At 43.3% G+C, this 11,394-nt stretch overlaps 1 protein-coding gene across 1 annotated transcript in view; it reads right to left on the minus strand.

The window, feature by feature from the left end:
- Window positions 1–1,542: 1,542 nt before the first annotated feature.
- LOC138965493 (uncharacterized) overlaps window positions 1,543–11,394 on the minus strand; it is a 106,329-nt gene continuing 96,477 nt past the window's right edge. Inside the window, exons 20-25 of the mRNA XM_070337667.1 lie at window positions 11,374–11,394; window positions 10,480–10,604; window positions 8,545–8,834; window positions 8,078–8,147; window positions 5,058–5,229; window positions 1,543–2,438 (exon numbers count right to left, since the gene is read on the minus strand). The exon at window positions 11,374–11,394 is cut by the window's right edge and continues 77 nt beyond it. Of these exons, the coding sequence (XP_070193768.1) occupies window positions 1,557–2,438; window positions 5,058–5,229; window positions 8,078–8,147; window positions 8,545–8,834; window positions 10,480–10,604; window positions 11,374–11,394 (1,560 nt within the window). The 3' untranslated portion in view covers window positions 1,543–1,556. The remainder of the gene's footprint in view (window positions 2,439–5,057; window positions 5,230–8,077; window positions 8,148–8,544; window positions 8,835–10,479; window positions 10,605–11,373) is intronic.

The raw sequence follows: 11,394 nt of genomic DNA on the forward strand, positions 1-11,394 counted from the left end.
CGCGTTTCACAGGCGTGGTCTTTTCGCGACCAATCTACCAACATTCAGAGAATGAAGGATTTACACGCACACACAGTCACAACGAAGTGTGAACTGTTGAATCACCTGCCAGTGTCACCAAGATTGTTGAATCACCTGCCAGTGTCACCAAGACTGTTGAATCACCTGCCAGTGTCACCAAGACTGTTGAATCACCTGCCAGTGTCACCAAGACTGTTGAATCACCTGCCAGTGTCACCAAGATTGTTGAATCACCTGCCAGTGTCACCAAGACTGTTGAATCACCTGCCAGTGTCACCAAGACTGTTGAATCACCTGCCAGTGTCACCAAGACTGTTGAATCACCTGCCAGTGTCACCAAGATTGTTGAATCACCTGCCAGTGTCACCAAGATTGTTGAATCACCTGCCAGTGTCACCAAGACTGTTGAATCACCTGCCAGTGTCACCAAGATTGTTGAATCACCTGCCAGTGTCACCAAGATTGTTGAATCACCTGCCAGTGTCACCAAGACTGTTGAATCACCTGCCAGTGTCACCAAGATTGTTGAATCACCAGTGTCACCACGATTGCACTGCCATACGCACGATTCTGTGTTCTTGAACATCTACAAGCCGTGTACTCGTTTTGGTGATGTTGAGTGTACTCACGCTTAACACTCGCGGACCACTGTTTAATTCTTCCGTACTGCACGTGTCATAGTTGGCCTCTGTTTGAGTCTTAATTACTTCAGTCATAAAACGTTCATACATAATACGGTTCCTCTTTGGTGCACGTGCAAAGGTGTATCAAGTTTTGTTTCAATATTCTGTCCGGACCCATCCTTCAACAACCAGTAACTCAAGTTTGGTTTTTGTAACGTTAGCGGTCCATCTGCTTCGGATTTGTAGGTCCGTTTGTTTCGGATTTGTAGGTCAGTTTGTTTCGGATTTGTAGGTCCGTTTGTTTCGGATTTGTAGGTCCGTTTGTTTCGGATTTGTAGGTCCGTTTGTTTCGGATTTGTAGGTCCGTTTGTTTCGGATTTGTAGGTCCGTTTATTTCGGATATCTAGGTCCGTTTGTTTCGGATTTGTAGGTCCGTTTGTTTCGGATTTGTAGGTCCATTTGTTTCGGATTTCCAGGTCCGTTTGTTTCGGATGTCCAGGTCCGTTTGTTTCGGATTTCTAGGTCCGTTTATTTCGGATTGCTAGGTCCGTTTGTTTCGAGCTTCTAGGTCCGTTTGTTTCGAATTTCTAGGTCCGTTTGTTTCGGAATTCTAGGTCCGTTTATTTCGGATATCTAGGTACGTTTAGTTCGGATATCTAGGTCCGTTTGTTTTGGATTGCTAGGTCCGTTTTCTTTGTTTTATAGCAGGCTCAAAACACTCGTGGTTTGAACTTGTTTGAATCTGTATTGCCTTTACAGATCTTTCAATCCATGCAATCAAGGCAGATTACTCATTGCAAACGTTGTATGTGCCTGTTTTTGTTTGTTTGTTAGAATGCACATATCTCTTTATGTCCTTGTATCTTAGCTTTCCTTGATTTGCGCAGAGGAGACACGGAGCCCATGTCAACGTCACAAATACGTCAGTTCGTCCTGCTCATTCCTCAATGTGGACGACCTCTTTTCTGAACTGGACTTGCTGCTTCCTCGTCGCTCTCGCTCTGGCTGTTCTGGGTCTGGGCCAGGCTCCTTCTGGTCCTCGCCTTCCACGTGACCGGGTTCTTCTTTGCGATTGGTCCGGATGCTCTCGTAGTAGTCCATGACGCCACCGTCCCCGTGAAACTCGCCCTCGTCGTAGTCTACAGGCCTCGCCGCGCTGTTGTAGCCTCTGCCGTCGTGACCCGTTTCGTAGTAGTCCATGGTGGACGAGAAGATGGGGCCTTCGTTGGTGAAGTCGCCACCTCCGTCTCCGTAGCGCTCGTCTTCCGTGATAGGGTTGTGCTGCCGCTTCCTGCTGCCACCGCTCTCGGGGGAAGACGACTCGGGCGGGGTGGAGTTCTGGTAAAAGTCCACTGTGGAGAACTTAGTGCCTCGTCTTTCCAGGACCTGGCCGTTTCCCGAAAACCCGTTCAGCTTGGGGTGCCAGCCGTTGGAGTGCATCAGGCTGCTCTTCATCGTAGAGGTCCCGTCGCTGCCTCCGAAAGCGCTGCCGCGATGACTCCCCCCGTTGGGGTAGACGCCAGACTTTCCGTCCGCTTTGGAGGAGGAGTCGGAGTACACGGCGGATCTGATGGGACCTCTGCGCTTCTTGAGGGTACCTGTCTTGATGAGCTGCAGCCAGCACAAGCGGACCTCGGGGTTGAAGACGCAGCGGAAAACGAAGATGAGGAAGCCCTGCAGCGAGTTGAGGATGCAGAAGAGATAGTTGAAGACCACCTTGGCCTCGTTGATGGCCAGCGGACCGAACACCCAGGTCACGCCCAGCAGGAACATCACCGTGAAGGCGCCGCGAACCTAAGGACATATACAGAGTAAATGTGTTTGCTTTACGGGCATAAGTCAAATCAAATCAAATCAAATATCATATTAACTTTATTATCTCACATGGAGAAATAGCAATGCTTTTTTTACATTTAGTCAAGTTTTGACTAAATGTTTTAACGTAGGGGGGGAATCGAGACGAGGGTGTGGTGTATGTGTGTGTGTGTGTGCGTGTGTGTGTGTGTGTGTGTGTGTAGAGCGATTCAGACTAAACTACTGGACCAATCTTTATGAAATTTTACATGAGAGTTCCTGGGAATGATATCCCCCGAAGATTTTTCCTTTTTTTGATAAATATCTTTGATGACGTCATATCCGGCTTTTTGTAAAAGTTGAGGCGGCACTGTCACACCCTTATTTTTCAATCAAATTGATTGAAATTTTGGCCAAGCAATCTTCGACGAAGGCCGGACTTCGGTATTGCATTTCAGCTTGGTGGCTTAAAAATTAATTAATGACTTTGGTCATTAAAAATCTGAAAATTGTAAAAAAAATTTTTTTAATAAAACGATCCAAATTTACGTTCATCTTATTCTTTATCATGTTCTGATTCCAAAAACATATAAATATGTTATATTTGGATTAAAAACAAGCTCTGAAAATTAAAAATATAAAACTTATGATCAAAATTAACTTTCCGAAATCGATTTAAAAACAATTTCATCTTATTCCTTGTCGGTTCCTGATTCTAAAAACATATAGATATGATATGTTTGGATTAAAAACACGCTCAGAAAGTTAAAACGAAGAGAGGTGCTATGAAGCACAGCGCAACCGCTACCGCGCCAAACAGGCTCGTCACTTTCACTGCCTTTTGCACTAGCGGCGGACTACGTTCAGTTTCATTCTGTGAGTTCCACAGCTTGACTAAATGTAGTAATTTCGCCTTACGCGACTTGTTTTCCAAATCAATTTAACTACAGCACATAACAGCACCACCTGAGTCGCTTCGTATGAAGCGCCCTATCATATTAGGATGCTGAGGTATTATTATTAGCCCCATCATATTAGGATGCTGAGGTATTATTATTAGCCCCATCATATTAGGATTTCACACCTTCCCAAAAACAGACCTGGCCAGACCTTTTCCATGGGACGCGAACATCCCTGCACCAACCTCAGCATCCTTCTATGATTGACAAACGTGCAGAGTGGACATTTTGTATGAACCCATTTCACAGATTGACATGTTGCTCTTCAGAAATTAATTCACAAAATGTATCCCAGTCTGCACAGGAAGCACCTAGCTTTGAACAGAAAGCACCTAGCTCTGCACAGAAAGCACCTAGCTCTGCACAGAAAGCACCTAGCTCTGCCCAGAAAGCATCTAGCTTTGCACAGAAAGCATCTAGCTTTGCATAGAAAGCACCTAGCTCTGCACAGAAAGCACCTAGCTCTGCACAGAAAGCACCTAGCTCTGCACAGAAAGCACCTAGCTCTGCACAGAAAGCATCTAGCTTTGCACAGAAAGCACCTAGCTCTGCACAGAAAGCACCTAGCTTTGCACAGAAAGCACCTAGCTCTGCACAGAAAGCATCTAGCTTTGCACAGAAAGCATCTAGCTTTGCATAGAAAGCACCTAGCTCTGCACAGAAAGCACCTAGCTCTGCACAGAAAGCACCTAGCTCTGCACAGAAAGCACCTAGCTCTGCACAGAAAGCATCTAGCTCTGCACAGAAAGCACCTAGCTCTGCACAGAAAGCACCTAGCTCTGCACAGAAAGCACCTAGCTCTGCACAGAAAGCACCTAGCTCTGCACAGAAAGCATTTAGCTTTGCACAGAAAGCATCTAGCTTTGCATAGAAAGCACCTAGCTCTGCACAGAAAACACCTAGCTCTGCACAGAAAGCACCTAAGCTCTGCACAGAAAGCACCTAGCTCTGCACAGAAAGCACCTAGCTCTGCACAGAAAGCATTTAGCTTTGCACAGAAAGCATCTAGCTTTGCACAGAAAGCATCTAGCTTTGCACAGAAAGCACCTAGCTCTGCACAGAAAGCACCTAGCTCTGCACAGAAAGCACCTAGCTCTGCACAGAAAGCACCTAGCTCTGCACAGAAAGCACCTAGCTCTACACAGAAAGCATCTAGCTTTGCACAGAAAGCATCTAGCTTTGCACAGAAAGCATCTAGCTCTGCACAGAAAGCACCTAGCTCTGCACAGAAAGCACCTAGCTCTGCACAGAAAGCACCTAGCTTTGCACTTTGGTCAAGTGAAGGGATGGCCGTATTATGTGTCAAAGCCTGGCCAAAATGAGATGCAGAGCTGAATTGTCAACATAAGATTCCACACGTTGGCCTTTTGTATAAGACATAGACATAGACAACTTTATCATCTCAAGACAGGAAACTCGGGTGTGGTGTATCACAGCATACAACATACAACATAAAACGTAAGAACATAAAACAGTAATATTCTTTCATGCACAGCATCATTTAAACCGTTTGGAGGCGCAAATAGCCAACCCCTAATAATTAAGTGTATTTTGACAAACGATTTCGACACAGTGCTATGTGCTTTTACATGATTAAATAAGTCTCACGAAAGTGCCCACACTTTTAATTTTTTATTTTTTTATTTATTTTTTTTTTTACCTGTGAAGGCGTGATTCCCTCAGACTCTTTCTGGGTCTGCTGCTGGAACCGAGGCTTGAGGATGACCCTGGTGACCATGATGAAGATGACCGTATTGACCAGTAGCACCAGGCAGGCCGGGGCAACCAGGGCTCCGTAGTACGCTCCGGGGTTTGAACGCGAGATGAAGCAACTGGCGAGGAAAGAGTGGAGGGGCAAGATGACGTCATTTTGTTGTTATGATGTGTATAAAGTGATGTTACAGATTCTCTAAACAATGGATTGTGTTTTTTTAGTTGAAACTGTGTTTTATTATTATTAATACGTAGTAGTATTAGTATAAGTAGTATTAGTAGTATTAGTAGTAGTAGTAGTAGTAGTAGTAGTAGTAGTAGTAGTAGTAGTAGTAGTAGTAGTAGTAATAATAGGAAGCGCATGCGTATGTTTAAGATAAACTTGACTCTTAATAGTATGTTTGTGTGGAAACTGAGTTATCTGCTCATTATGACGTCTTTCTCCCTCTTCCAAGACCCGAACCCTTCACGCCCTCACTCCAGCCCCCCCCCCCCCCCCCCACCTCCACCAACCAGTCACCTCAACGAAAGAGAGCTGGATATTAAACTCGGCCCACTACTCCACCCACCAGTCACCTCAACGAAAGAGAGCTGGATATTAAACTCGGCCCACTACTCCGCTTGTTTTAAATGTGATGGAAACGTGAATTTACTTCTTTGAGAAGAAACCATGAGTATCCCATTAACAAGCAATCTAGTAGGTATAAAACACAGGGAGACACAAGGTTAACGGATAGCCAGCCAATCACTCATTAAACAAACCTAAAACCTTCCAGCTAGCTATTGAACTAAGGACTTAACAAATCACTAGACATGATAGAATGACTGTCAAAACGCATACTGGGACATTGATTTCTAAGCAAGCATACAGATAACAGCGACCAAACCATAAAGAAGCAACCCATATTATCCGTTTTTGACAAAGAAACCCCAGCTGCTGTCAAGACTGCAAACGCAGTTAATAAACGCGCACAGAAAGTCATTAGACACAGCGTACTTGTCATGTGTTTAAGTAGTAATTACGACAGATGAGCAGTACTCTGCGTTCATGGTATTGTGAGAAGAACACGTTTTCTTTCATAAAATTAAATCCAGGGATTTCTCTTGTTCGAGAAACTAAATTACTTGCAGCTGCAACTGTTGAACTGGTTCTCTACTTCCACAAAGCAAGGGCTCACACTTAGGCAAGAACACTTCAGGGTTTTATACTGATAACAGGGTTGAGCTCTCCGTTTGTTTTTGGGTTGTTCTTCTGAGGTAAAGTGCAACGTTAATTTCCCGTGCTTAATATGCTTGTTTATTACCGATTCAGTGCCCCATATGGCTTTTTGACCAATCAGGACGGATTCTAGGTGACCCTCTAAATGTTATAACGTTCTGGCAGGGACCCATTTTGTTTATCAAGCGAACAAGACAAAGTAAAAATTTAAATCAGTAATATCAGTGTGATTTATTCTAAAGAATAACACTTCAAATGCTGTCAGATAATACTCTCTTTATCTAAAAAAAAATACCGAAAAGCGAGTTTTGTCGGTGGGTGCTTTACAGAACAGCGAGGCACCGCCCATCCTCTGAGTGTGCAATGCCGACTCGCTCACTTGAAATCTAAATTATCAAAGTTCGGAAAATCAAGTGAAACTGGGTCACTCGCTTTACGTCAAATGTATCTTTACGTCATTTCCCATCCGTCTGGAGTCGGTTCTAAATCTGTCGCTCTCTGTTCAACAAGAACAAGAAGAGCAAACGCTCGATCGAGTCACTTTCGCAGTTCTGAATATTATATGAGGCATCAGATGGACAGGAAGAAATTGCTATTCACAACACAATACAGATGTAAATAATTTGATGTAAAGAATAATCCTATAAAGTTTGAATCAAATCCGATGAATAGTTTCAGAGATATGATATTTCAATTTTTTTCCTTCAAGACATACCTGTGACCTTGAAAAAGGTCAAAGGTCACCAAAGCAGACGTCAAAGTGTAGAGGTCACTGGGAGTCACGTTCACATAAAATTTGAGCCCGGTCACTTTTATAGTTTCCGAGAAAAGCCCAACGTTAAGTTGTGTGTTGCCGAACAGAAAAGGCTAGTTATCTCCCTTGTTTTTCTGATAACGTTCGTAAAAGGCTACAGATGTAAATACTTTGATGTAAAGAATAATCCTACAAAGTTTCAATCACATCCGATGAACTTTGTCAAAGATATAAAATGTCTAATTTTTCCTTTGACGCTGACCTGTGACCTTGAAAAAGGTCAAAGGTCAACGAAACCATCGTTAAAGTGTAGAGGTCATTGGAGGTCACGACTAAACAAAATATGAGCCCGATCGCTTTGATAGTTTCCGAGAAAAGTCCAACGTTAAGGTGGTGTCTACGGACGGCCGGCCGGCCGGACGTCCGGCCGGACAGACTAACACTGACCGATTACATAGAGTCACTTTTTCTCAAGTGACTCAAAAAGCGAAGCAACCGAAACGCATGTTCAACATGGTTTGTTGTGTGTCAAACGCATTTGACCTGTGAATATTCATCACGTAAGGTGTGTTACTCTGATTGGCTGACCCAGGTCACGAGAATTCTTTGACTGACAGGCATAATCAGGTAGGAGCGCTCCAGTTCCCATTGCGGCTGTTCTGTCTAATTCGCGGGGTCGCTTCGGAATTTCTTTTGGTCGAATTAAACGGTAATAAAATCGTTATTTCTAATACGCTGACTGTTAGCAAATGATAACAGACATGTCTCACACACGATATCAGCATTCGCCTAAAAGGCTCATGCTTGATATCTTTTTTCTCGACATGTCTGTTATCATTTGCTAACAGTCAGCATATTAGAAATAACTGATAATATCTTACTGCATAGACTATTCTAACCGCGCACACACTCAAGTAGTAATTGATGTGAATCGAGGCGGAACTCAAGCGTTTGTAACAAAGACCGCGTTACGCATGAATGAAAAAACACTTACAACGCCCCGTCGGACTTGTAATTTGCCGTGTCAACCCCCAGTGTTATTGCCACGATCACAATGGGAACTCCTGGAACAATAAAACATAGAGTAGGGCACCATTATTGTATAACGCACGGCAATGTAACAGTAATAACAAATATTGATGTTATCGAAAGTCATAGTGGCACGTTGAACAAGTTCGCAAATGCGATTTTGCTTTCACAATTTAATTCTTCATCTGCAACTCAAGAAAGGGCAATTGTATTCTATAGCACATCTTTTTGCCTTCGTTATTTGTTCTTCTACGATATGTTCTTCCTTTTCATTTTCTTGTCTTTTGCATCTTGATCTATGTTTGTTGCCTATCATCATCCTTTTGTTCCTGTTTTTCTTGTTTTTTGTCTTGTTGTTTTCTTGTTGTTCTTGTTGTTCTTATCCTACTTCTACTTGTAAAAGAAATGTCTAAACAGCGCTATAACACTCACCCCAACCAATAAGGCAGCGTTTGAGCATGTAGCACTGAGCGTACTTGGCAAACACGGTGACCAGCGCTCGATACATCTCAGCCGCTTCCACCAACATCCACGCCAGCGACGCCAACAGCAGGTAGTGCAGAATAACCGCCACCGTTGTGCAGGCATCGTCGTTGTCGTCGAGTCCGTCGTCGTCGTCGTCGCTGGAGGCCAGACCGCTGGCGAGGAAGATGGCGTTGAGGAGGAGAAGAGCAACGCACAGGTTGAGGAGGATCTTGCCGGACTTGTCTTTGTTCAGACTCCTGCCAGGCGAAATGTTTCAAGGGTTGAGGTGAGTATTGTGTTCAGTTTAAATATTGTCGTGACTATTCTTTAAGCAAAGAGACAGTCCATCATAAACATGTAATATACAAGAGAAAAAAAAGGAAAAAAGAAAGAAAGAATGAGATAAAGAAGAAACAAGTCGCGTAAGGCGAAAATACAATATTTAGTCAAGTAGCTGTCGAACTCACAGAATGAAACTGAACGCAATGCAACGCAGCAAGACCGTATACTCGTAGTCCACCGCTCACGGCATAGGCAGTGAAATTGACAAGAAGAGCGGGGTAGTAGTTGCGCTAAGAAGGATAGCACGCTTTTCTGTACCTCTCTTTGTTTTAACTTTCTGAGCGTGTTTTTAATCCAAACATATCATATCTATATGTTTTTGGAATCAGAAACCGACAAGGAATAAGATGAAAGTGTTTTTAAATTGATTTGGACACTTTAATTTTGATAATAATTTTTATATATTTAATTTTCAGAGCTTGTTTTTAATCCGAATATAACATATTTATATGTTTTTGGAATCAGCAAATGATGGAGAATAAGATAAACGTAAATTTGGATCGTTTTATAAATTTTTATTTTTTTTTACAATTTTCAGATTTTTAATGACCAAAGTCATTAATTAATTTTTAAGCCACCAAGCTGAAATGCAATACCGAAGTCCGGGCTTCGTCGAAGATTACTTGACCAAAATTTCAACCAATTTGGTTGAAAAATGAGGGCGTGACAGTGCCGCCTCAACTTTCACGAAAAGCCGGATATGACGTCATCAAAGACATTTATCAAAAAAATGAAAAAAACGTTCGGGGATTTCATACCCAGGAACTCTCATGTCAAATTTCATAAAGATCGGTCCAGTAGTTTAGTCTGAATCGCTCTACACACACACACACACACACACACACACACGCACGCACGCACGCACACACATACGCACATACACCACGACCCTCGTTTCGATTCCCCCTCGATGTTAAAATATTTAGTCAAAACTTGACTAAATATAAAAAGACAGACAGAAAGAACGAACGGTTTAAAGCAATAAAGAACGAAAGAAAGAGCGAAAGAAGGAGAGAAAGAAAGAAGAAAGAAAGAAAGAAAGAAAGAAAGAAAGAAAGAAAGAAAGAAAGAAAGACAGAAAGAAAGAAAGACAGACAATAGAAAGAATCAGAGTAAAAAAACCCACATTAATGACAAGAAAAATATCCCGACCTCCTTTTCAACTCCCCTCGACCCCCCCCCCCCCCCCCCCCACCCCCAACAAAAAAAACCAGGCAGGCAGACAGACTGATAGCCAGACAGGCATGCAGCCAGACAGATAGACAGGTAGACAGACAGGCTTCCAAACAGGCATGCAGACTGGCATATGCAAACGCAGACAGACAGACAGACAGACAGACACACAGACATGTATTCAATAAAATGACACGCAAACAAACATACTCTCTCTCCCTCTCTCTCTCCCCCCTCTCTCTCTCTCCCCTCTCTCGCACGCTCTCGCTCTTTCTCTATCCCTCTCTCTCCCCCTCTCTCTCTCTCTCTCTCTCTCTCTCTTTCTCTCTCTCTCTCGCTCTCTCCACTGAACTCCCCTTACAACATAAAGCTGCCCAACAGACCTACCTGAAGAGACCGTACGTGATGATGGTCAGCGTCAGACAGAAGAGCGACACGGCAGACCCGATGTACGAGATGTAGGTCAGAACTTGCTCATGCACAGTGTCCAGTGCAAAGTCGGGAGACGGGTCCTGTTTGAAGAAACAACATACAAGTTCATGAAACAGTGTTTCTTTCAATGGAAAGAACGCCATACCAGAACACAATGAAGGACACCACAAAACAAAAACAATCACAAAATGAACAACACACATTTTTTTCATAAGAACACAACTTACGAATTTCAAAAACAGAGCACACACACACACACACACACACACACACACACACACACACACACACACACACACACACACACACACACACACACACACCCACACACACATACACACACACACACACACACACACACACACACACACACACTCACACACAAAATAAACATAAATGTACAGAAACTTTGGCACAAAAACAACAGAGCATCCAGCTGATCTTCGAACCAAGAAATTTTCTGATTAAGTTTTTAAGGCATCAGGTATCATATCCTCGAAACAAAAAAGAGATGTTCTACAGATTAACATAGCTATCGATTCACGGAACACGAAATTCTCCATCCCTTACTTTATTCTTTACCGAGAGGGCAACGTACAGGAGTGCAGCCTTACCGCTGTCACATGCATTGTATCCATGTATACTTTTAACGGTTTAGAGGAGGCATTTTGTTTAACACCATGTACCATCGCAAAAAGTACCGCTCATTCCTTATCATGTTCTGTCACTGTATTACTATGGAGTAGCCGAGTGCATCAAAGACTGGTGTAATAGGACACAGCGCGTCGCGGCTCCATTGTACGTTCGAGACACTTAAGGCACAGAAATGATCTAAGGGAGAGAACCCACCAACAACACGGCGAAGCTTGT

Source organism: Littorina saxatilis, linkage group LG4, assembly GCF_037325665.1.
Source record: "Littorina saxatilis isolate snail1 linkage group LG4, US_GU_Lsax_2.0, whole genome shotgun sequence".
Lineage (NCBI taxonomy): Eukaryota > Metazoa > Mollusca > Gastropoda > Littorinimorpha > Littorinidae > Littorina > Littorina saxatilis.